We start from the raw sequence: 27,363 nt of genomic DNA, 5'->3' as shown, positions 1-27,363 counted from the left end.
CCGGGGCTCAGCACCTCCAGGGTCTTCACTACCTCATTACACCAGTGCTCAGCACCTCCAGGGTCTTCACTATCTCATTACTCCAGGGCTCAGCACCTCCAGGTTCTTCACTACCTCATTACTCCAGGGCTCAGCACCTCCAAGGTCTTCACTACCTCATTACAGAAAGGCTCAGCACCTCCAGGGTCTTCACTACCTCATTACACCAGAGCTCAGCACCTCCAGGGTCTTCACAACCTTATTATACCAGGGTTCAGCACCTCCAGGGTTTTCAATACCTCATTACACCAGAGCTAAGCACCTCCAGTTTCTTCTCTACCTCATTACAACAGAGCTCAGCACCTCCAGGGTCTTCAATACCTCATTACACCAGGTCTCAGCACCTCCAGGGTCTTCACTACCTCATTACACCAGGGCTCAGCACCTCCAGGGTCTTCACTACCTCATTTCACCAGGTCTCAGCACCTCCAGGGTCTTCACTACCTCATTACACCAGGGTTCAGCACCTCCAGGGTCTTCACTACCTCATTACACCAGGGCTCAGCACCTCCAGCGTCTTCACTACCTCATTACACCAGGGCTCAGCACCTCCAGGGTGCTCAATGCCTCATTACACCAGGGCTCAGCATCTCCAGGGTCTTCACCACCTCATTACACCAGAGCTCAACACCTCCAGGGTCTTCACTACCTCATTACACCAGGGCTCAGCACATCCAGAGTCTTCACTACCTCATTACACCAGGGCTTAGCACATCCAGAGTCTTCACTGCCTCATTACACCAGGGCTCAGCACCTCCAGGGTCTTCACTACATCACTACACCAGGGCTCAGCACCTCCAGGGTCTTCACTACATCATTACACCAGGGCTCAGCATCTCCAGGGTCTTCACTACCTCATTACACCAGGGCTCAGCACCTCCAGGGTCTTCACTACCTCATCACACCAGGGATCAGCACCTCCAGGGTCTTCACTACCTCATTACACCAGGGCTCAGCACCTCCAGGGTCTTCACTACATCATTACACCAGGGCTCATCATCTCGAGGGTCTTCAATTCCTCATTACACCAGGGCTCAGCACCTCGAGAGTCTTAACTACCTCATCACACCAGGGATCAGCACCTCCAGGATCTTCACTACCTCATAACACCAGGGCTCAGCACCTCCAGGGTCCTCACCACCTTATTATATCAGGGCTCAGCACCTCCAAGGTCCTCATCTCCTCGTTACACCAGGGCTCAGCTCCTCCAGGCACCTGGTCACCTCATTACACCAGGGCTCAGCACTTCCAGGGTCCACACCACCTCATTACACCAGGGCTCAGCACTTCCAGGGTCCACACCACCTCATTACACCAGGGCTCAGCACTTCCAGCGTCCTCACCACCTCATTACACCAGGGATCAGCGCCTCCAGCCTCACTACCTCATTACACCAGGGCTCAGAACCTCCAGGGTCCTCACTACCTCATTTCACCATGGCTCTGAACCTCCACGGTCCTCACCACCTCATTACACCCGGGCTATGCGCCTCCAGGGTCCTCACCACCTCATTACACCACGACTCAGCACCTTCAGGCTCCTCACCACCTCATTACGAAAGGGCTCAGCATCTCCAGCGTCCTCACCACCTCATTACAAACGAGCTAAGCGCCTCCAGGATCCTCATCACCTCTTTACACCAGGGCTCAGCACCTCCAGGGTCCTGACCACCTCATAAAACCCGGCTCAGCGCCTCCAGGGTCCTCACTACCTCATTACACCAGGGCTCAGCTCCTGCAGGGTCCTCACCACCTCATTACACCAGAGCTCAGCACCTCCAGGGTCTTCACTACCTCATTACACCAGAGCTCAGCACCTCCAGGGTCTTCACTACCTCATTACACCAGGGCTCAGCACCTCCAGGGTCTTCACTACCTCATTACACCAGGGCTCAGCACCTCAAGGGCCTTCACTACCTCATTACACCAGGGCTTAGCACCTCTAGGGTCTTCACCACCTTATTACACCTGGGCTCAACACTTCCATTCTCCTCACCACATCATAATACCAGGATTCAGCACCTCTAGGGTCCTCACTACCTCATTACACCAGGGCTCAGCGCCTCCAGGGTCCTCACTACCTCATTAAACCATGGCTCAGTACCTCCAGGGTCCTCACCACCTCATTACACCAGGGCTCAGCACCTCCATGCTCCTCACCGTCTTATTACACGAGGGCTCAGCACTTCCATTCTCCTCACCACCTCATAATACCAGGATTCAGCACCTCTAGGGTCCTCACTACCTCATTACACCAGGGCTCAACACCTCCAGGCTCCTCAGCACCTCATTACACCAGGGCTCAACTCCTCCAGGCTCCTCACAACCTTATTACGCCAGGGCTCAACACCTCCAGGGTCCTCGTCACCTCATTACACCAGGGCTCAGCACCTCCATGGTCCTCACTACCTCATTCCACAAGGGCTGAGCACCTCCTGGGTCCTCACCACCTCATTCCACCAGGGCTCAGTACCTCCAGGATCCTAACTACCTCATTACACCAGGGCTCAGCACTTCTAGGGTCCTCACCACCTCATTACACCGGGGCTTGGCACCTCCAGGGTCCTCACTACCTCATTTCACCATGGCTCTGAACCTCCACGGTCCTCACCACCTCATTACACCCGGGCTAAGCGCCTCCAGGGTCCTCACCACCTCATTACACCACGACTCGGCGCCTTCAGGCTCCTCACCACCTCATTACAAAAGGGCTCAGCATCTCCAGCGTCCTCACCACCTCATTACAAACGGGCTAAGCGCCTCCAGGATCCTCATCACCTCTTTACACCAGGGCTCAGCACCTCCAGGGTCCTGACAACCTCATAAAACCCGGCTCAGCGCCTCCAGGGTCCTCACTACCTCATTACACCAGGGCTCAGCTCCTGCAGGGTCCTCACCACCTCATTACACCAGAGCTCAGCACCTCCAGGGTCTTCACTACCTCATTACACCAGAGCTCAGCACCTCCAGGGTCTTCACTACCTCATTACACCAGGGCTCAGCACCTCCAGGGTCTTCACTACCTCATTACACCAGGGTTCAGCACCTCCAGGGTCTTCACTACCTCATTACACCAGTGCTCGGCACCTCAAGGGCCTTCACTACCTCATTACACCAGGGCTCAGCACTTCCATTCTCCTCACCACATCATAATACCAGGATTCAGCACCTCTAGGGTCCTCACTACCTCATTACACCAGGGCTCAGCGCCTCCAGGGTCCTCACTACCTCATTAAACCATGGCTCAGTACCTCCAGGGTCCTCACCACCTCATTACACCAGGGCACAGCACCTCCATGCTCCTCACCGTCTTATTACACCAGGGATCAGCACTTCCATTCTCCTCACCACCTCATAATACCAGGATTCAGCACCTCTAGGGTTCTCACTACCTCATTACACGAGGGCTCAACACCACCAGGCTCCTCACCACCTCATTACACCAGGGCTCAACTCCTCCAGGCTCCTCACAACCTTATTACACCAGGGCTCAACACCTCCAGGGTCCTCGTCACCTCATTACACCAGGGCTCAGCACCTCCATGGTCCTCACTACCTCATTCCACAAGGGCTCAGCACCTCCAGGGTCCTCACCACCTCATTCCACCAGGGCTCAGTACCTCCAGGATCCTAACTACCTCATTACACCAGGGCTCAGCACTTCTAGGGTCCTCACCACCTCATTACACCGGGGCTTGGCACATCCAGGGTCTTCACTACCTCATTACACCAGTGCTCAGCACCTCAATGGTCTTCACTATCTCATTACTCCAGGGCTCAGCACCTCCAGGGTCTTCACTACCTCATTACTCCAGGGCTCAGCACCTCCAGGGTCTTCACTACCTCATTACACCAGAGCTCAGCACCTCCAGGGTCTTCACAACCTCATTACACCAGGGTTCAGCACCTCCAGGGTTTTCACTACCTCATTACACCAGAGCTCAGCACCTCCAGTGTCTTCACTACCTCATTACAACAGAGCTCAGCACCTCCAGGGTCTTCACTACCTCATTACACCAGGGCTCAGCACCTCCAGGGTCTTCACTACCTCATTACACCAGGTCTCAGCACCTCCAGGGTCTTCACTACCTCATTACACCAGGGCTCAGCACCTCCAGGGTCTTCACTACCTCATTACACCAAGGCTCAGCACCTCCAGGGTCTTCACTACCTCATTACACCAGGGCTCAGCATCTCCAGGGTCTTCACCACCTCATTACACCAGAGCTCAACACCTCCAGGGTCTTCACTACATCATTACACCAGGGCTCAGCACCTCTAGGGTCTTCACTGCCTCATTACACCAGGGCTCAGCACCTCCAGGTTCTTCACTACCTTATTAAACCAGGGCTCAGCACATCCAGAGTCTTAACTACCTCATTACACCAGGGCTCAGCACCTCCAGGGTCTTCACTACATCATTACCCCAGGGCTCAGCATCTCCAGGGTCTTCACTTCCTCATTACACCAGGGCTCAGCACCTCCAGAGTCTTAACTACCTCATCACACCAGGGATCAGCACCTCTAGGATCTTCACTACCTCATAACAGCAGGGCTCAGCACCTCCAGGGTCCTCACCACCTTATTATATCAGGGCTCAGCACCTCCAAGGTCCTCACCTCCTCGTTACACCAAGGCTCAGCACCTCCAGGCACCTCATCACCTCATTACACCAGGGCTCAGCACTTCCAGGGTCCACACCACCTCATTACACCAGGGCTCAGCACTTCCAGGGTCCACACCACCTCATTACACCAGGGCTCAGCACTTCCAGGGTCCACACCACCTCATTACACCAGGGCTCAGCACTTCCAGCGTCCTCACCACCTCATTACACCAGGGATCAGCGCCTCCAGCCTCACTACCTCATTACACCCGGGCTAAGCGCCTCCAGGGTCCTCATCACCTCATTACACCACGACTCAGCACCTTCAGGCTCCTCACCACCTCATTACAAACGAGCTAAGCGCCTGGAGGGTCCTCATCACCTCTTTACACAAGGGCTCAGCACCTCCAGTGTCCTGACCACCTCATAAAACCCGGCTCAGCGCCTCCAGGGTCCTCCCTACCTCATTACACCAGGGCTCAGCACCTCCAGGGTCTTCTCTACCTCATTACACCAGGGTTCAGCACCTCCAGGGTCTTCACTACCTCATTACACCAGTGCTCAGCACCTCAAGGGCCTTCACTACCTCATTACACCTGGGCTTAGCACCTCTAGGTTCTTCACTACCTCATTACACCAGTGCTCAGCACCTCAAGGGCCTTCACTACCTCATTACACCAGGGCTTAGCACCTCTAGGGTCTTCACTATCTCATTACACCTATGCTCAGCAACTCTAGAATCTTCACTACCTCATCACACCAGGGATCAGCACCTCCAGGGTCCCCTCCACCTTATTACATCAGGGCTCAGCACCTCCAGGGACCTCACCACCTCATTACATCAGGGCTCAGCACCTCCAAGGTCTTCGCCTCCTCGTTACACCAGGTTTCAGCAACTCCAGGGTCCTCATCACCTCATTACACCAGGGCTCAGCACATCCAGGGTCCTCACCACCTCATTACACCAGGGCTCAGCGCCTCCAGCCTCACTACCTCATTACAACAGTGCTCAGCACCTCCACGGTCCTCACCACCTCATTACACCAGGGCTTAGCACCTCCAGGGTCCTCACCACCTCATTACACCACGACTCAGCGCCTCCAGGGTCCTCACCACCTCATTACACCAGGGCTCAGCACCTCCAAGGTCTTCACCACCTCATTACACCAGGGCTCAGCACCTCCAAGGTCTTCACCACCTCATTACACCAGGGCTCAGCACCTTCAGGCTCCTCACCACCTCATTACACCAGGGCTCAACACCTCCAGGGTCCCCACCTCCTCATTACACAAGGGCTCAACACCTCCAGCGCTTCACCATCTCATTATACCAGGACTCAGCAACTCCAGGGTCCTCATCACCTCATTACACCAGGGCTCAGCACATTCAGGGTCCTCACTACTTCATTACACCAGTGCTCAGCACCTCCAGGGTCGTCACTGCCTCATTACACCATGGCTCAGAACCACCAGGGTCGTCACAACCTCATTACACCAGGGCTCAGCACCTCCAGGGTCCTCACCACCTCATTACACCAGGGCTCAGCACCTCCAGGGTCCTCACCACCTCATTACACCAGGGCTCAGCACCTATATGCTCCTCACCGCCTCATTACACCAGGGCTCAGCACCTCCATGCTACTCACCACCTCATTATACCAGGACTTTGCACCTCCAGGGTCATCACCTCATTACACCAGGGCTCTGCACCTCCAGGGTCCTCACCACCTCATTACACCCCGGCTCAGCGACTCCAGGGTCCTCAGTGCCTCATTACACCAGGGCTCAGCACCTCCAGGGTCCTCACTACTTCATTACACCAGGACTCAGCACCTCCAGGGTCCTCACCGCCTCATTACACCAGGGCTCAGAACCTCCAGGGTCGTCACAACCTCATTACACCAGGGTTCAACACCTCCAGGTTCCTCACCACCTCATTACACCAGGGTTCAACACCTCCAGGCTCCTCACCACCTCATTACACCAGGGCTCCGCACCTCCAGGATCATCACCACCTCATTACAACAGGGCTCAGCACCTCCAGGATCCTCACCACCTCATTACACCAGGGCTCAGCACCTCAATTCTCCTCAACACCTCATTATACCAGGATTCAGCACCTCCAGTGTCCTCATCATCTCATTACACCAGGGCTCTCCACCTCCAGGGTCCTCACGACCTTATTACACCAGGGCTCATCACCTGCAGGATCCTCACTACTTCATTACACCAGGGTTCAGCACCTCCAGGGTCCTCACCGCCTCATTGCACCATGCCTCAGAACCTGCAGGGTCGTCACAACCTCATTACACCAGGATTCAGCCCCTACAGAGTCCTCACCACCTCATTACACCATGGCTCAACACCTCCAGGCTCCTCACCATCTCATTACACCAGGGCTCAGCACCTCCAGGGTCCTAACTACCTCATTACACCAGGACTCAGCAACTCCAGGGTCCTAACTACCTCATTACAACAGGGCTCAGTACCTCCAGGGTCCTAACTACCTCATTACACCAGGGCTCAGCACCTCCAGGGTCCTAACTACCTCATTACACCAGGGCTCACTACCTCCAGGGTCCTAACTAAATCATTACACCAGGGCTCAGCACTTCTAGGGTCCTCACCACCACATTACACCAGGACTCAGCACCTCCAGTGTCCTCACCACCTCATTCCCACAAGACTCAGCGCCTCCAGGGTCCTCACCACATCATTCCACCAAGACTCAGCACCTCCACGGTCCTCACCACCTCATTACACCAGGGCTCAGCACCTCCAGGGTCCTCACCACATCATTACACCAGGACTCAGCACCTCCACGGTCCTCACCACCTCATTACACCAGGGCTCAGCACTTCTAGGGTCCTCACCACCTCATTACACCTGGGCTCAGCACCTCCATGGTCCTCACAACCTCATTACACCAGGACTCAGCGCCTCCAGGGTCCTCACCACCTCATTACACCAGGGCTCAGCACCTCCAGTGTCCTCACCACCTCATTCCAGCAAGACTCAGCGCCTCCAGGGTCCTCACCACATGATTACACCAGGGCTCAGCACCTCCATGCTCCTCACCACCTCATTATACCAGGACTTTGCACCTCCAGGGTCATCACCTCATTACACCCCGGCTCAGCGACTCCACGGTCCTCAGTGCCTCATTACACCAGGGCTCAGCACCTCCAGGATCCTCACCACCTCATTACACCAGGATTCCGCGCCTCCAGAGTCCTCACCACCTCATTACACCAGGGCTCTCCACCTCCAGGGTCCTCACCACCTCATTACACCAGGGCTCAGCACCTCCAGGATCCTCACCACCTCATTACACCAGGGCTCAGCAACTGCAGGATCCTCACCACCTCATTACACCAGGGCTCAGCACCTCAATTCTCCTCACCACCTCATTATACAAGGATTCAGCACCTCCAGTGTCATCACCTCATTACACCAGGGCTCAGCACCTCAATTCTCCTCACCACCTCATTATACAAGGATTCAGCACCTCCAGTGTCATCACCTCATTACACCCGGGCTCAGCACCTCCAGGGTCCTCACCGCCTCATTGCACCATGCCCCAGAACCTGCAGGGTCGTCACAACCTCATTACACCAGGATTCAGCGCCTACAGAATCCTCATCACCTCATTACACCATGGCTCAACACCTCCAGGCTCCTCTCCATCTCATTACACCAGGGCTCAGCACCTCCAGGCTCATCACCTCATTACACCAGGCTCAGCACCTCCATGGTCCTCACTACCTCATTCCACCAGGGCTCAGCACCTCCAGGGTCCTCACCACCTCATTCCACCAGGGCTCAGAACCTCCAGGGTCCTTACTACCTCATTACACCAGGGCTCAGCACTTCTAGGGTCCTCACCACCTCATTACACCTGGGCTCAGCACCTCCATGGTCCTCACAACCTCATTACATCAGGACTCAGCGCCTCCAGGGTCCTCACCACCACATTACACCAGGACTCAGCACCTCCACGGTCCTCACCACCTCATTACACCAGGGCTCAGCACCTCCAGGGTCCTCACCACCTCATTAAACCAGGGGTCAGCACCTCCAGTCTCCTCACCACCTCATTACACCAGGGCTCAGCACCTCCAGTGTCCTCATCACCTCATTACACCAGGGCTCAGTGACTCCATGGTCATCAGTGCCTCATTACACCAGGGCTCAGCACCTCCAGGGTCCTCACTGCTTCATTACACCAGGGCTCAGCACCTCCAGGGTCCTCACTACCTCATTACACCATGGGAACCTCAGGGTCGTCACAACCTCATTACACCAGGATTCAGCGCCTCAGAGTCCTCACCACCTCATTACACCAGGCTCAACACCTCCAGGCTCCTCACCTCATTACACCAGGGCTCAGCACCTCCAGGCTCCTCACACCTCATTACACCAGGGCTCAGCACCTCCATGGTCCTCACTACCTCATTCCACCAGGGCTCAGCCTCCAGGGTCCTCCAGGGCTCAGCACTCCTCACCATTACCTCTCATTCCACCTCAGGGCTCCAGTACCTCCAGGGTCCTCCACCTCACCTCATTACACCAGGGCTCAGCGCCTCCAGGCTCCTCACCAACTCTTTACACCAGGGCTAAGCATCTCCAGGGTCCTCACCACCTCATTGCTCCAGGATTCAACGCCTACAGGGTCCTCACCACCTCATTACACCAGGGCTCAGCACCTCCAGGGCCCTCACCACCTCATTCCAGGGTCCTCAGGGTCCTCAGCACATCATTCCAACAGGACTCAGCACCTCCACGGTCCTCACCACCTCATTACACCAGGGCTCAGCGCCTCCAGGGTCCTCACCAACTCATTACACCAGGGCTCCATCTCCAGGTTCCTCACCACATCATTACACCAGGACTCAGCACCTCCACGGTCCTCACCACCTCATTACACCAGGGCTCAGCACCTCCATGGTCCTCACCACCTCATTACACCAGGGCTCCACCTCCAGGTTTCTCACCACATCATTACACCAGGACTCAGCACTTCCACGGTCCTCACCACCTCATTACACCAGGCTCAGCACTTCTAGCACCCTCATTACAGGGCTCCACCTCACCACAACCTCATTACACCAGGACTCAGCGCCTACAGGGTGCTCACCACCTCATTACACCAGAGCTCAGCACCTCCATGCTCCTCACCACCTCATTACACCAGGATTCAGCACCTCCAGGGTCCTCACTGCCTCACTCAGCTCACCTCCAGGGTCCTCACCACATCATTACACCAGGACTCAGCACCTCCACGGTCCTCACCACCTCATTACACCAGGACTCGGGGCCTCCAGGGTCCTCACAACCTCATTACACCAGGACTCGGGGCCTCGAGGGTCCTCACCACCTCATTACACCAGGGCTCAGCACCTCCAGGATCCTCACCACCTCATTACACCAGGGCTCAGCACCTCCATGCTCCTCACCACCTCATTACACCAGGGCTCAGCACCTCCAGTGTCCTCACCACCTCATTACACCAGGGCTCAGCACCTCCAGGATCCTCACCACCTCATTACACCAGGGCTCAGTACCTCCATGCTCCTCTCCATCTTATTATACCAGGGCTCAGCACCTGGATTCTCCTCACCACCTCATTATACCAGGATTCAGCACCTCCAGTGTCCTCATCACCTCATTACACCTGGGCTCAGCGCCTCCAGGGTCCTCACTACCTTATTACACCAGGGCTCATCACCTCCAGGATCCTCACTACTTCATTACACCAGGGTTCAGCACCTCCAGGGTCCTCACCGCCTCATTGCACCATGCCTCAGAACCTGCAGGGTCGTCACAACCTCATTACACCAGGATTCAGCGCCTACAGAGTCCTCACCACCTCATTACACCATGGCTCAACACCTCCAGGCTCCTCACCATCTCATTACACCAGGGCTCAGCACCTCCAGGCTCCTCATCACCTCATTACACCAGGGCTCAGCACCTCCATGGTCCTCACTACCTCATTCCACCAGGGCTCAGCACCTCCAGGGTCCTCACCACCTCATTACACCAGGGCTCAGCACCTCCAGGGTCTTCACTACCTCATTACACCAGGTCTCAGCACCTCCAGGGTCCTCACCAACTCTTTACCCCAAAGCTAAGCATCTCCAGGGTCCTCACCACCTCATTCCAGCAAGACTCAGCGCCTCCAGGGTCCTCACCACCTCATTACATCAGGACTCAGCGCCTCCAGGGTCCTCACCACCTCATTACACCAGGACTCAGCACCTCCACGGTCCTCACCACCTCATTACACCAGGGCTCAGCACCTCCAGGGTCCTCACCACCTCATTACACCAGGGCTCAGCACCTCCAGGGTCCTCACCACCTCATTACACCAGGGCTCAGCACTTCCAGGGTCCTCACCAACTCATTACACCAGGGCTAAGCATCTCCAGGGTCCTCACCACCTCATTGCTCCAGGACTCAGCGCCTACAGGGTCCTCACCACCTCATTACACCAGGGCTCAGCACCTCCATGCTCCTCACCACCTCATTATACCAGGGCTCAGCACCTCATTCCAGGGTCCTCACCACCTCATTACACCAGGACTCAGCACCTCCATGGTCCTCACCACCTCATTACACCAGGACTCAGCACTTCCAGGGTCCTCACCACCTCATTACACCAGGGCTCAGCACCTCCAGGGCTCCTCACCACCTCATTACACCAGGGCTCAGTACCTCCAGGGTCCTCAACTACCTCATTACACCAGGACTCAGCACCTCCAGGGTCCTCACCACCTCATTACACCAGGGCTCAGCACCTCCAGGGTCCTCACCGCCTTATTACACCAGGGCTCCGCACCTCCAGGATCCTCACCACCTCATTACACCTGGGCTCGGCACCTCCATGGTCCTCACCACTTCATTACACCAGGGCTCAGCACCTCCAGGATCCTCACCACCTCATTACACCAGGTTTCAGCACCTCCATGCTCCTCACCACCTTATTACACCAGGGCTCAGCACCTCAATTCTCCTCACCACCTCATTACACCAGGGCTCAGCACCTCCAGGATCCTCACCACCTCATTGCACCAGGTCTCAGCACCTCCATGCTCCTCACCACCTTATTACACCAGGTCTCAGCACCTCCATGCTCCTCATCACCTCATTACACCTGGGCTCAGCGCCTCCAGGGTCCTCACTACCTAATTTCACCAGGGCTCAGCACCTCCAGGATCCTCGTCACCTCATTACACCAGGGCTCAGCACCTCCATGCTCCTCACCACCTCATTACACCAGGACTCAGCGCCTCCAGGGTCCTCACCACCTCATTACACCAGGCCTCAGCACCTCCAGTGTCCTCACCACCTCATTACCCCAGGACTCAGCACCTACATGCTCCTCACCGCCTCATTAGACCAGGGCTCAGCACCTCCAGGGTCCTCCACCTCATAAACCAGGGCTCAGCGCCTCCAGGGTCTTCACTACCTCATTACACCAGGGCTCAGCACCTCCAGGGTCCTCACTACTTCATTACACCAGGACTCAGCACCTCCAGGGTCCTCACCGCCTCATTACACCATGGCTCAGAACCTCCAGGGTCGTCACAACCTCATTACCCCAGGATTCCGCGCCTCCAGAGTCCTCACCACCTCATTACACCAGGGCTCAACACCTCCAGGCTCCTCACCACCTCATTACACCAGGGCTCAGCACCTCCAGGATCCTCACCACCTCATTACACCAGGACTCAGCACCTCAATTCTCCTCACCCTCTCATTATACCAGGATTCAGCACCTCCATTGTCCTCATCACCTCATTACACCAGGGCTCAGCGCCTCCAGGGTCCTCACTACCTTATTACACAAGGGCTCATCACCTCCAGGATCCTCACCACCTCATTACACCATTGCTCAACACCTCCAGGCTCCTCATCACCTAATTACACCAGGGATCAGAACCTCCAGGGTATTCACAACCTCATTACACCATGGCTCAACACCTCCAGGCTCCTCATCACCTAATTACACCAGGGCTCAGCACCTCCAGGCTCCTCATCACCTCATTACACCAGGGCTCAGCACCTCCATGGTCCTCACTACCTCATTCCACCAGGGCTCAGCTCCTCCAGGGTCCTCACCACCTCATTCCACCAGGGCTCAGTACCTCCAGGGTCCTAACTACCTCATTACACCAGGACTCAGCACTTCTAGGGTCCTCACCACCTCATTACACCTGGGCTCAGCACCTCCACGGTCCTCACCACCTCATTACACCAGGGCTCAGCACCTCCAGGTTCCTCACCACCTCATTCCACCAGGGCTCAGTACCTCCAGGGTCTTAACTACCTCATTACACCAGGGCTTAGCACTTCTAGGGTCCTCACCACCTCATTACACCTGGGCTCAGCGACTCCAGGGTCCTCAGTGCCTCATTACACCAGGGCTCAGCACCTCCAGGGTCCTCACCACCTCATTATACCAGGATTCAGCACCTCCGTTGTCCTCATCACCTCATTACACCAGGGCTCAGCGCCTCCAGGGTCCTTACACCAGGGCTCATCACCTCCAGGATCCTCACTACTTCATTACACCAGGGCTCAGCACCTCCAGTGTCCTCACCGCCTCATTGCACCATGCTTCAGAACCTCCAGGGTTGTCACAACCTCATTACACCATGGCTCAACACCTCCAGGCTCCTCACCACCTCATTACACCAGGGCTCAGCACCTAAAGGCTCATCACCTCATTACACCAGGGCTCAGCACCTCCAGGGTCCTAACTACCTCATTACACCAGGGCTCAGCACCTCCAGGGTCCTCACCACCTCATTCCACCAGGGCTCAGTACCTCCAGGGTCCTAACTACCTCATTACACCAGGGCTCAGCACTTCTAGGGTCCTCACCACCTCATTACACCTGGGCTCAGCACCTCCATGGTCCTCACAACCTCATTACACCAGGACTCAGCGCCTCCAGGGTCCTCACCACCTCATTACACCAGGGCTCAGCACCTCCAGTGTCCTCACCACCTCATTCCGGCAAGACTCAGCGCCTCCAGGGTCCTCACCACATCATTACACCAGGACTCAGCACCTCCACGGTCCTCACCACCTCATTACACCAGGGCTCAGCACCTCCAGGGTCCTCACCACCTCATTACACCAGGGGTCAGCACCTCCTGGCTCCTCACCAACTCATTACACCAGGACTCCACCTCCAGGTTCCTCACCACATCATTACACCAGGACTCAGCTCCTCCACGGTCCTCACCACCTCATTACACCAGGGCTCAGCACCTCCAGTGTCCTCACCACCTCATTCCAGCAAAACTCAGCGCCTCCAGGGTCCTCACCACATCATTACACCAGGACTCAGCACCTCCACGGTCCTCACCACCTCATTACACCAGGGCTCAGCACTTCCAGGCTCCTCACCAACTCATTACGCCAGGGCTCCACCTCCAGGTTCCTCACCACCTCATTACACCAGGACTCCTCGTCTCCAGAGTCCTCACCTCCTCATTACACCAGGGCTCAACACCTACAGAGTCCTCACCACCTCATTCCACCAGGACTTAGCACCTCCACGGTCCTCACCACCTCATTACACCAGGGCTAAGCACCTCCATGCTCCTCACCACCTCATTACACCAGGGCTCAGCACCTCCATGCTCCTCACCACCTCATTACACCAGGGCTCAGCACCTCCATGGTCCTCACAACCTCATTACACCAGGACTCAGCGCCTACAGGGTCCTCACCACCTCATTACACCAGGGCTCAGCACCTCCATGCTCCTCACCACCTCATTACACCAGGGCTCAGCACCTCCTTGCTCCTCACCACCTCATTACACCAGGGCTCAGCACCTCCAGGATCCTCACCACCTCATTACACCATGGCTCAACACCTCCAGGCTCCTCACCACCTCATTACACCAGGGCTCAGCACCTCCAGGATCCTCACCACCTCATTACACCAGGGCTCAGCACCTCCAGGGTCCTCACCGCCTCATTGCACCATGCCTCAGAACCTGCAGGGTCGTCACAACCTCTTTACACCAGGGTTCAGCGCCTACAGAGTCCTCACCACCTCATTACACCATGGCTCAAGACCTCCAGGCTCCTGAACATCTCATTACACCAGGGCTCAGCACCTCCAGGCTCCTCATCACCTCATTACACCAGGCTTAGCACCTCCATGGTCCTCACTACCTCATTCCACAAGGGCTCAGCACCTCCAGGGTCCTCGCCACCTCATTCCACCAGGGTTCAGTACCTCCAGTGTCCTCACCACCTCATTCCAGCAAGACTCGGCGCCTCCATGGTCCTCACCACATCACTACACCAGGACTCAGCACCTCCAGTGTCCTCACCACCTCATTCCAGCAAGACTCAGCGCCTCCAGGGTCCTCACCACTTCATTTCACCAGGACTCAGCTCCTCCACGGTCCTCACCACCTCATTACACCAGGGCGCAGCACTTCCAGGCTCCTCACCAACTCATTACACCAGGGCTAAGCATCTTCAGGGTCCTCACCACCTCATTACACCTGGGCGGCACTTCCAGGCTCCTCACCAACTCATTACACCAGGGCTCCACCTCCAGGTTCCTCACCACCTCATTACACCAGGGCTCAACACCTACAGGGTCCTCACCACCTCATTCCACCAGGACTTAGCACCTACAGGGGCCCCAGCACCTCATTTCACCAGGAATCAGCACCTCTAGGGGCGCCCACCACTTCATTCCACCAGGGCGTAACACTACCATAGGGTTCAACCATCTTATTCCACGATTGCTAAGCACCTCCAGGGTTCTTCCAGCTCATGCCACCAGGACTTCGCACCTGCAGGGGGCCCACCACCTAATGCCACCAGGGCTCAGCAGAAGGTCTCGTGGGCTTAAGGTGACACCACTAAGAACAAATGTTCAGCCTAGCCCATGGAGAGGTTTCAGAAAGCCCTTTGTCTATGTTCGCTAGATTCCCCAATATACCAGGCTGGCGGTTTACCCAAGGGCCACTATCCCATTCTCTATTCCCTCTTCCATTTCCTGTTTCCTTTTTTGCCTTTCTTCTGTCGCGTGTTTCTGTTCCTTCATTATTTATTTCATCACTTCCCCTTCCCCCCACCTCTGTGTACTTGCTCTCCCTCTTTGGGCACCTAGCTCCCTTGCAGTGCTCCCCTGTCTTTATATTTGACTGGCTCCTCCTCCTTAGTTCCCCACTACTACCACTACTACTACTACTACTACTACCACTGCAACTACCATTACTACTAATACTACTACCACCACTACCTCTTCCTGCCTATATATAGCCGTCCTGCTCCACTTCTGGTTAGTGTGACTTTGTAAATGGTCCAAGTCGGACCGAAACGTCGTCGTAAGCTTCTCTCTCCTACATGCTGGTTATTTGTGTGTTGTTCCAGTCACGGTATTGTGCCTTTTTGTTCTCTAAAACACCTTGTTTTCAGTCACAAGGCTGGAGCATTGCTGAAACCAATTCAGCTCGGTTTCGGGTTTCAGTAAGCATCGAGGTTAACATGGTGGCCCATGCTAACCTCCCTATGGTGTATAAATATACCTAGTTGGATAAACCTTATTGTAGCCAGCTGGCTACAATAAGATTCATCCATCTGGCCGGGAGTTTTACCCCTCGCTTGCCATGGGTTCTAACCCCACCCGTACCGTGGTTTGCAATCATTTTATTACGAGTCCGTGAATCAAGGACGCTGTTCTGTCCTTAATTATCAGATATGGCCAGTCATTTTGTCCAAGTAAGCAGCCAGAAAATTAAAATACAGGTTTTATATGCAAAACAGGTAAACGTTTTATCGTGTCGAATTAAAACCTTCAAACGCTGGTTTATTTTCTTAAAATGGCGGTTTAACTTTTCCTGGACCATTTAAGCCATAATTTGCCATTTTTTATGCAAATGATTAAGAAAACCACACTTGTAAATAATGTAACTTTAATTATCTTTATTTCTACCACTACGTGTACAAGGTGTACATGTACAAGGTATACAAGTACATGTACAAGGTATACAAGTACATGTACAAGGTATACAAGTACATGTACAAGGTATACCAGTACATGTACAAGGTATACAAGTACATGTACAAGGTATACCAGTACATGTACAAGGTGTACAAGTACATGTACAAGGTATACCAGTACATGTACAAGGTATACCAGTACATGTACAAGGTATACAAGTACATGTACAAGGTATACCAGTACATGTACAAGGTATACAAGTACATGTACAAGGTATACAAGTACATGTACAAGGTATACCAGTACATGTACAAGGTATACAAGTACATGTACAAGGTATACAAGTACATGTACAAGGTATACAAGTACATGTACAAGGTATACCAGTACATGTACAAGGTATACCAGTACATGTACAAGGTATACCAGTACATGTACAAGGTATACCAGTACATGTACAAGGTATACCAGTACATGTACAAGGTAAACAAGTACATGTACAAGGTATACAAGTACATGTACAAGGTGTACAAGTACATGTACAAGGTGTACAAGTACATGTACAAGGTATACCAGTACATGTACAAGGTATACCAGTACATGTACAAGTTATACCAGTACATGTACAAGGTATACCAGTACATGTACAAGGTATACAAGTACATGTACAAGGTATACAAGTACATGTACAAGGTATACAAGTACATGTACAAGGTATACAAGTACATGTACAAGGTATACAAGTACATGTACAAGGTATACAAGTACATGTACAAGGTATACAAGTACATGTACAAGGTATACAAGTACATGTACAAGGTATACAAGTACATGTCCCAGGTGTACAAGTACATGTACAAGGTGTACAAGTACATGTACAAGGTGTTCAAGTACATGTACAAGGTATACAAGTACATGTACAAGGTATACAAGTACATGTACAAGGTATACAAGTACATGTACAAGGTACACGAGTACATGTACCAGGTATACAAGTACATGTACAAGGTATACAAGTACATGTACAAGGTATACAAGTACATGTACAAGGTATACAAGTACATGTACAAGGTATACAAGTACATGTACAAAGAATACAAGTACATGTACAAGGTATACAAGTACATGTACAAGGTATACAAGTACATGTACAAGGTGTACAAGTACATGTACAAGGTATACAAGTACATGTACAAGGTATACAAGTACATGTACAAGGTATACAAGTACATGTACAAGGTACACGAGTACATGTACCAGGTATACAAGTACATGTACAAGGTGTACAAGTACATGTACAAGGTGTACAAGTACATGTACAAGGTATACAAGTACATGTACAAGGTATACAAGTACATGTACAAGGTACACGAGTACATGTACCAGGTATACAAGTACATGTACCAGGTATACAAGTATATGTACAAGGTATACAAGTACATGTACAAGGTATACAAGTACATGTACAAGGTATACAAGTACATGTACAAAGAATACAAGTACATGTACAAGGTATACAAGTACATGTACAAGGTATAAGTACATGTACAAGGTATACAAGTACATGTACAAGGTACACGAGTACATGTACCAGGTATACAAGTACATGTACCAGGTATACAAGTACATGTACAAGGTATGCAAGTACATGTACAAGGTATACAAGTACATGTACAAGGTATACAAGTACATGTACAAAGAATACAAGTACATGTACAAGGTATACAAGTACATGTACAAGGTATACAAGTACATGTACAAGGTATACAAGTACATGTACAAGGTATACAAGTACATGTACAAGGTACACCAGTGCATGTACAAGGCACACAAGTACATGTACAAGGTATACAAGTACATGTACAAGGTACACCAGTACATGTACAAGGTATACAAGTACATGTACAAGGTATACAAGTACATGTACAAGGTATACAAGTGCATGTACAAGGTATACAAGTACATGTACAAGGTACACCAGTGCATGTACAAGGCATACAAGTACATGTACAAGGTATACAAGTACATGTACAAGGTACACCAGTACATGTACAAGGTATACAAGTACTTGTACAAGGTATACAAGTACTTGTACAAGGTATACAAGTAAATGTACAAGGAATACAACTACATGTACAAGGTATACAAGTACATGTGCAAGGTATACAAGTACATGTGCAAGGTATACAAGTACATGTACAAGGTATACAAGTACATGTACAGGGTATACAAGTACATGTACAAGGTATACAAGTACATTTACAAGGTATACAAGTACATGTACAAGATATACAAGTACATGTACAAGGTATTCAAGTACATGTTCAAGATATACAAGTAAATGTACAAGGTATACAAGTACATGTACAAGGTATACAAGTACATGTACAAGGTATACAAGTACATGTACAAGGTATACAAGTACATGTACAAGGTATACATGTACATGTACAAGGTATACATGTACATGTACAAGGTGTGCAAGTACATGTACAAGGTACACCAGTACATGTACAAGGTATACAAGTACATGTAAAAGGTACACAAGTACATGTACAAGGTATACAAGTACATGTACAAGGTGTACATGTACAAGGTATACAAGTACATGTACAAGGTGTACATGTACAAGGTATACAAGTACATGTACAAGGTATACAAGTACATTACATGGTGTACATGTACAAGGTATACAAGTACATGTACAAGGTATACAAGTACATGTAAAAGGAATTCAAGTACATGTACAAGGAATACAAGTACATGTACAAGGTATACAAGTACATTACAAGGTACACAAGTACATGTACATGTACTTGTATACCTTGTACATGTACTTGTATACCTTGTACATGTACTTGTATACCTTGTACAAGGTATACAAGTACATGTACAAGGTATACCAGTACATGTACAAGGTATACAAGTACATGTACAAGGTATACAAGTACATGTACAAGGTACACCAGTACATGTACAAGGTATACAAGTACATGTACAAGGTATACAAGCACATGTACAAGGTATACAAGTACATGTACAAGGTATACCAGTACATGTACAAGGTATACAAGTACATGTACAAGGTATACAAGTACATGTACAAGGTACACCAGTACATGTACAAGGTATACAAGTACATGTACAAGGTATACAAGCACATGTACAAGGTATACAAGTACATGTACAAGGTACACCAGTACATGTACAAGGTATACAAGTACATGTACAAGGTATACAAGCACATGTACAAGGTATACAAGTACATGTACAAGGTATACCAGTACATGTACAAGGTATACAAGTACATGTACAAGGTATACAAGTACATGTACAAGGTACACCAGTACATGTACAAGGTATACAAGTACATGTACAAGGTATACAAGCACATGTACAAGGTATACAAGTACATGTACAAGGTACACCAGTACATGTACAAGGTATACAAGTACATGTACAAGGTATACAAGCACATGTACAAGGTATACAAGTACATGTACAAGGTATACCAGTACATGTACAAGGTATACAAGTACATGTACAAGGTATACCAGTACATGTACAAGGTATACAGATCATAGCTGACATCAGTGACATACTACTATATAGAAAGTTGCTTGTTATGCTGAGCATTTCCCGCAAATTATGTCAGTTTTGTCCCAGGATGCCACCCACACCAGTCCACTAACACCCAGTATGCCACCCACACCAGTCCACTAACACCCAGGATGCCACCCACACCAGTCCACTAACACCCAGGATGCCACCCACACCAGTCCACTAACACCCAGGATGCCACCCACACCAGTCCACTAACACCCAGGATGCCACCCACACCAGTCCACTAACACCCAGGATGCCACCCACACCAGTCCACTAACACCCAGGATGCCACCCACACCAGTCCACTAACACCCAGGATGCCACCCACACCAGTCCACTAACACCCAGGATGCTACCCACACCAGTCCACTAACACCCAGGATGCCACCCACACCAGTCCACTAACACCCAGGATGCCACAAACACCAGTCCACTAACACCCAGGACGCCACACACACACCAGACCTCTAACACCCAGGATGCCATCCACACCAGTCCACTAACACCCAGGATGCCACCCACACCAGTCCACTAACACCCAGGATGCCACCCACACCAGTCCACTAACACCCAGGATGCCATCCACACCAGTCCACTAACACCCAGGATGCCATCCACACCAGTCCACTAACACCCAGGATGCCACCCACACCAGTCCACTAACACCCAGGATGCCACCCACACCAGTCCACTAACACCCAGGATGCCACCTACACCAGTCCACTAACACCCAGGATGCCACCCACACCAGTCCACTAACACCCAGGAAACCACCCACACAAGTCCAATAACACCCAGCATGCCACCTACACCAGTAAACTAACACATAGGATGCCACCCACACCAGTCCACAGACACCCAGGATGCCACAGAGACCAGTTCACTAACACCCAGGATGCCACCCACACCTGTCCACTAACACCCAGAATGCCACCCACACCAGTTCACTAACACCCAGGATGCCACCCACACCAGTCCACTAACACCCAGGTACATGTTTTTACTGATAGATAAACATAGCCAACCGATATAAGGAAACACGCCCAATGTTTCAACCCTCCCCGGGAATCGAACCCGGGCCCTCAGCGTATGAAGCAAGAGAACTTTTACCACTAGTCCACGGGGCACCATCAAGTCGGACCGAAACGTAGCAAATAAGCTTCTGTCTCCTATGTGCAAGTTATGTGTTCTGTTCCAGTCACGGTATTATGCCTTTTTATTCTGCATAAATTAAGTTAATTATCTCTGTCCGATAACTAGAAAAATCTTTGTCTAACTGGTGTAAGATGTACAAAGACGTTTTAATTTATTAAAAGATTCGAAATGGTTTTAGGGGTTGCAGGTGCCGATTTATATCAGTGTTTTGTGGTGCAAGTTTCCATGTGATAACTTGTGGCTTTAGGTTATGATTCGCTTTAAATCTGCACCACTGATTTTTAGCTGCTTTGAATGTTGACGACAGTGTACGAGTCCTTTCACGTGCATTGGGGAACATTTGGGATGCGCTGATGGGATACAAGGGATACCTTTCTCAGTTCGTGCCGCGTTGAGACATATTTGGCTGGTTTAAAGCCTGGCCAGATTTAAAGTGAGGAAGAAATGAGATAATTTGATGTTTCGAAATATTTCGCATATTTAAAAAATCATACCTGGAGTTTACCTGGAGAGAGTTCCGGGGGTCAACGCCCCTGCAGCCCGGTCTGTGACCAGGCCTCCTGGTGGATCAGAGCCTGATCAACCAGGCTGTTGCTGCTGGCTGCACGCAAACCATCGTACGAGCCACAGCCCGGCTGATCAGGAACCGACTTTAGGTGCTTGTCCAGTGCCAGCTTGAAGACTGCCAGGGGTCTGTTGGTAATCCCCCTTATGTGTGCTGGGAGGCAGTTGAACAGTCTCGGGCCCCTGACACTTATTGTATGGTCTCTTAACGTGCTAGTGACACCCCTGCTTTTCATTGGGGGGATGTTGCATCGTCTGCCAAGTCTTTTGCTTTCGTAGTGAGTGATTTTCGTGTGCAAGTTCGGTACTAGTCCCTCTAGGATTTTCCAGGTGTATATAATCATGTATCTCTCCCTCCTGCGTTCCAGGGAATACAGTTTTAGGAACATCAAGCGCTCCCAGTAATTGAGGTGTTTTATCTCCGTTATGTGCGCCGTGAAGGTTCTCTGTACATTTTCTAGGTCAGCAATTTCACCTGCCTTGAAAGGTGCTGTTAGTGTGCAGCAATATTCCAGCCTAGATAGAACAAGTGACCTGAAGAGTGTCATCATGGGCTTGGCCTCCCTAGTTTTGAAGGTTCTCATTATCCATCCTGTCATTTTTCTAGCAGATGCGATTGATACAATGTTATGGTCCTTGAAGGTGAGATCCTCCGACATGATCACTCCCAGGTCTTTGACGTTGGTGTTTCGCTCTATTTTGTGGCCAGAATTTGTTTTGTACTCTGATGAAGATTTAATTTCCTCGTGTTTACCATATCTGAGTAATTGAAATTTCTCATCGTTGAACTTCATATTGTTTTCTGCAGCCCACTGAAAGATTTGGTTGATGTCCGCCTGGAGCCTTGCAGTGTCTGCAATGGAAGACACTGTCATGCAGATTCGGGTGTCATCTGCAGAGAAAGACACGGTGCTGTGGCTGACATCCTTGTCTATGTCGGATATGAGGATGAGGAACAAGATGGGAGCGAGTACTGTGCCTTGTGGAACAGAGCTTTTCACCATAGCTATTACGCCATGGTCACACTTGTCGAAGGCTTTTGCAAAGTCTGTATATATTACATCTGCATTCTTTTTATCTTCTAGTGCATTTAGGACCTTGTCGTAGTGATCCAATAGTTGAGACAGACAGGAGCGACCTGTTCTAAACCCATGTTGCCCTGGGTTGTGTAACTGATGGGTTTCTAGATGGGTGGTGATCTTGCTTCTTAGGACCCTTTCAAAGATTTTTATGATATGGGATGTTAGTGCTATCGGTCTGTAGTTCTTTGCTGTTGCTTTACTGCCCCCTTTGTGGAGTGGGGCTATGTTTGTTGTTTTTAGTAACTGTGGGACGACCCCCGTGTCCATGCTCCCTCTCCATAGGATGGAAAAGGCTCGTGATAGGGGCTTCTTGCAGTTCTTGATGAACACAGAGTTCCATGAGTCTGGCCCTGGGGCAGAGTGCATGGGCATGTCATTTATCGCCTGTTCGAAGTCATTTGGCGTCAGGATAACATCGGATAGGCTTGTGTTAACCAAATTTTGTGGCTCTCTCATAAAAAATTCATTTTGATCTTCGACTCTGTCTGGTTAGCGGCTTGCTAAAAACTGAGTCATATTGGGACTTGAGTAGCTCACTCGTTTCCTTGCTGTCATCTGTGTAGGACCCATCTTGTTTAAGTAGGGGCCCAATACTGGACGTTGTTCTCGACTTTGATTTGGCATAGGAGAAGAAATACTTTGGGTTTCTTTGGATTTCATTTATGGCTTTTAGTTCTTCCCGCGATTCCTGACTCCTATAAGATTCCTTTAGCTTGAGTTCGATGCTTGCTATTTCTCTGACCAGTGTCTCCCTACGCATTTCAGATATATTGATTTCTTTTAGCCGCTCTGTTATTCTTTTCCGTCGCCTGTAAAGGGAGCGCCTGTCTCTTTCTATTTTACATCTACTCCTCCTTTTTCTTAGAGGAATAAGCCTTGTGCATACATCGAGTGCCACCAAGTTAATCTGTTCTAGGCATAAGTTGGGGTCTGTGTTGCTTAGTATATCTTCCCAGCTTATATCGGTTAGGACTTGGTTTACTTGGTCCCACTTTATGTTTTTGTTATTGAAGTTGAATTTGGTGAATGCTCCCTCGTGACTAGTCTCATTATGTCGGTCTGGGGCTCCGCGCATACATGTCTGAACCTCAATTATGTTGTGATCTGAGTATATTGTTTTTGATATGGTGACATTTCTTATCAGATCATCATTGTTAGTGAAGATGAGGTCTAGTGTATTCTCCAGTCTAGTAGGCTCTATTATTTGCTGGTTTAAATTGAATTTTGTGCAGAGATTTAAAAGCTCGTGTGAGTGGGAGTTTTCATCAGAGCTGCCTCCTGGTGTTATTGCTGCAACAATATTATTTGCTATATTCCTCCATTTTAGGTGCCTTAAGTTGAAATCCCCCAGGAGCAAGATGTTGGGTGCAGGAGCTGGAAGATTTTCCAGACAGTGGTCAATTTTTAACAGCTGTTCCTGGAATTGTTGGGATGTTAAATCCGGAGGCTTGTAGACTACCACAATGATTAGGTTTTGGTTCTCGACCTTTACTGCTAAAACTTCCACTACATCATTTGAGGCATTTAGCAGTTCTGTGCAAACAAGTGACTCTGCAATGTACAGGCGAACCCCCCCCCCCTTTTGCCTGTTCACTCTGTCGCATCTGTATAAGTTGTAACCTGGGATCCATATTTCGTTGTCCAAGTGATCCTTTATGTGGGTCTCAGTGAAAGCCGCGAACATTGCCTTTGCCTCTGCAAGCAGTCCACGGTTGAAAGGTATTTTGTTTGTTGCTGGCTTTAGACCCTGTATATTTGCAAAGAAGAATGTCATCGGACTGGTGGTATTGTTGGTACTGGGGGGGGATTTTTTTTCCGGCATTAGTATCTGTATCTGTTGGTTTGGAGTGGAGGCCATCGACTGTGGTTCCACTCCAGGAATGACTGGATTTGGTGTACGATTTCTGCCATTTCCTGCCAGTTTTTTTTTCCTTCTTGGACTTAAAACCCTCTCCCTCTTGAGTGGCTGTGGCTACCCAGGTTTTCTCATGGCCTGGATGTTTTGTATCTTTTTGTACCCTATAGATGGTGTGCCTGTACTGAAGAGGTACACATTTCAGGGTGAAAAAGCTTACAGGAAGGTAGTTTGCATTTTCCTGTTGTCATATGGGCATGGCATTTTCTAGGGTGGTCATAGTTGCACGTCCCGTCTGTTTTTCCAGATTTCCCATGCCTGCATATACCAAGTGCATAGTATGTGCACAGGCTTGGTTTCCGTTTGCCTTGGGTTTCTGTGACTGTATTCCCTGTTGGTGCATGTTTCCCTGTCTTATTCCTATCCTCCCTAGCACCAACAGTAGAGCTCCCACCAGTTGTTTTTGGTAATATATCCTCACTATTGCTAGTGGAGTCCTCTTGTTTGCTATTTCTTGTGGTATTTCTAGTTTGCAATATTGGTTTTATCTTATCTTTGACTACACTTGTTTCCCCACTACGGCTCCTGTCCCCTATGAGGTCATTTATATGTATTCCTTCCTGCGTATAATTCCCGAATACCTGGACAAAATCTCTAGCTTCACCATTACTGTCTCCCAGGACAGCACCTCCAGCTTCACCATTACTGTCTCCCAGGACAGCACCTCCAGCTTCACCATTACTGTCTCCCAGGACAGCACCTCCAGCTTCACCATTACTGTCTCCCAGGACAGCACCTCCAGCTTCACCATTACTGTCTCCCAGGACAGCACCTCCAGCTTCACCCTTACTATCTCCCTGGACAGCACTATCAGCCCCACATTTACTGACTACCAGGACATCACCTCCAGCCTTACAGTTTCTGACTACATGGCCAGTATCAAGGGCAGTACCATTCAGCCCAGACTTTTTATGTTCCCATCTGTTGTAGAAAGCTTCCAGGTTGTCTATGAAAGCAGTTTTGATGTTATCCTCTTTTAATACCCTTGTGATTTTAGTCCACAGATTTTCCTCATCTGGGCATACCCTAAAACACTTCCCTGTTTTAATACTGCTTGTAGCTAGTTCTTGGATATCTGCACAAGGGGCGTGACACCAATTTCCACAAAAATGACAATTTATCCATGTGGAAGCCCGTTTGTTTGATTGCAGACTACACACAGCTTCATAAAGATTTGAATGGTTGATTTACTGTAATTCTACTAGCAACCTCTTGAATACTCTATTAATAACCTCCTTAAATGAAGCTCTAGCTATTTGTATTTCTATTTCTAACTGTACTTGTATATTGGACAGCTTACCGTGTACGTTCCTGATTTATATTTATTGTTAGTGTTTGATAAGGGCGCCTACAACCCCATCCATTTTCAGTCTGCTTTATTGTCCAACGAATCCGTTTGAAACCAGTCAAGGGTTCGGACCATCAAGGGTTCGGACCATATGACTAGTGTAATATAATCAAAGAAAAATTAGATATTTTGACTGACCAGATTTAATACTGAGAAGGGGTGTTAATGTTCCAGTTTTATAACTGTAGTGTAAGCTTGCCTCTAGCAAGACAGTGATGGAGTGAATGATGAAAGTTTTTCTTCGAGCCACCGTACCTTAGTGGGAGACTGCCGATGAGTTAATAAAAAAAAATAAGAACAAGAGAACTTGACAGAATACATCCATAAAAATTGTCTAGCCGTTTTTACTCACCGCACAAAGAGACAGCCTCGTCAGATTTGTCCGGGCACTCGGCCAGGCCGGAACAGGTAGCGTTCTGGTAGACACATACACTTCCGTCCCAGCATCTCCACATCCCTGGCTGGCATAAAACACCTTCGTCAGTCCTCTCCAGTTGTGTCTGCTGAGCCTTGCTACCCTCCACTACCATCATCTCGCCATTATGGTTCGGGAGACTGTTGTTGTGGTCAGTTTGGTCAACGTAATTTTGAGAGTTAACTCTTTCGACATGTTTAGCGAGGCCTCCAGGCGAGAGGTTGGCCCAGGAGTTATGTTTAGCGAGGCCTCCAGGCGAGAGGTTGGCCCAGGAGTTATGTTTAGTGAGGCCTCCAGGCGAGAGGTTGGCCCAGGAGTTATGTTTAGTGAGGCCTCCAGGCGAGAGGCTGGCCCAGGAGTTATGTTTATTGAGGCCTCCAGGCGAGAGACTGGCCCAGGAGTTATGTTTAGTGAGGCCTCCAGGCGAGAGGCTGGCCCAGGAGGTTGAGGATGGATGGATGATTCCTGTAAGAAAAAACAGTTTACTAATCACTTGAGGAATTATACCGAGTACATTAATAATGCTGCTTCTCTATTCTAGTTATTTAATCCTTTCGTACTAAAATGAAAGATAGAAATTAACCATACCACGGGTGGGGTTTGAACCCGCGATCAGAGACTGTGACCGCTGGTTCTAACCCCACCCG

The 27,363-nt window shown here is 50.3% G+C and overlaps 1 protein-coding gene across 1 annotated transcript in view; it reads right to left on the bottom strand.

The window, feature by feature from the left end:
- LOC128701788 (G-protein coupled receptor GRL101-like) overlaps positions 1-27,138 on the bottom strand; it is a 692,032-nt gene extending 664,894 nt beyond the window's left edge. Inside the window, exon 1 of the mRNA XM_070105094.1 lies at positions 26,654-27,138. Within this exon, the coding sequence (XP_069961195.1) occupies positions 26,654-26,834 (181 nt within the window). The 5' untranslated portion in view covers positions 26,835-27,138. The remainder of the gene's footprint in view (positions 1-26,653) is intronic.
- Between the last annotated feature and the right edge of the window lie 225 nt (positions 27,139-27,363).

The sequence above is a fragment of the Cherax quadricarinatus genome, chromosome 96, assembly GCF_038502225.1.
Source record: "Cherax quadricarinatus isolate ZL_2023a chromosome 96, ASM3850222v1, whole genome shotgun sequence".
In the NCBI taxonomy this organism is placed as follows: Eukaryota; Metazoa; Arthropoda; class Malacostraca; order Decapoda; family Parastacidae; genus Cherax; species Cherax quadricarinatus.
The sequence above is the reverse complement of the archived record's forward strand: the minus strand, read 5'-3'. Positions and strand labels throughout refer to the sequence as shown.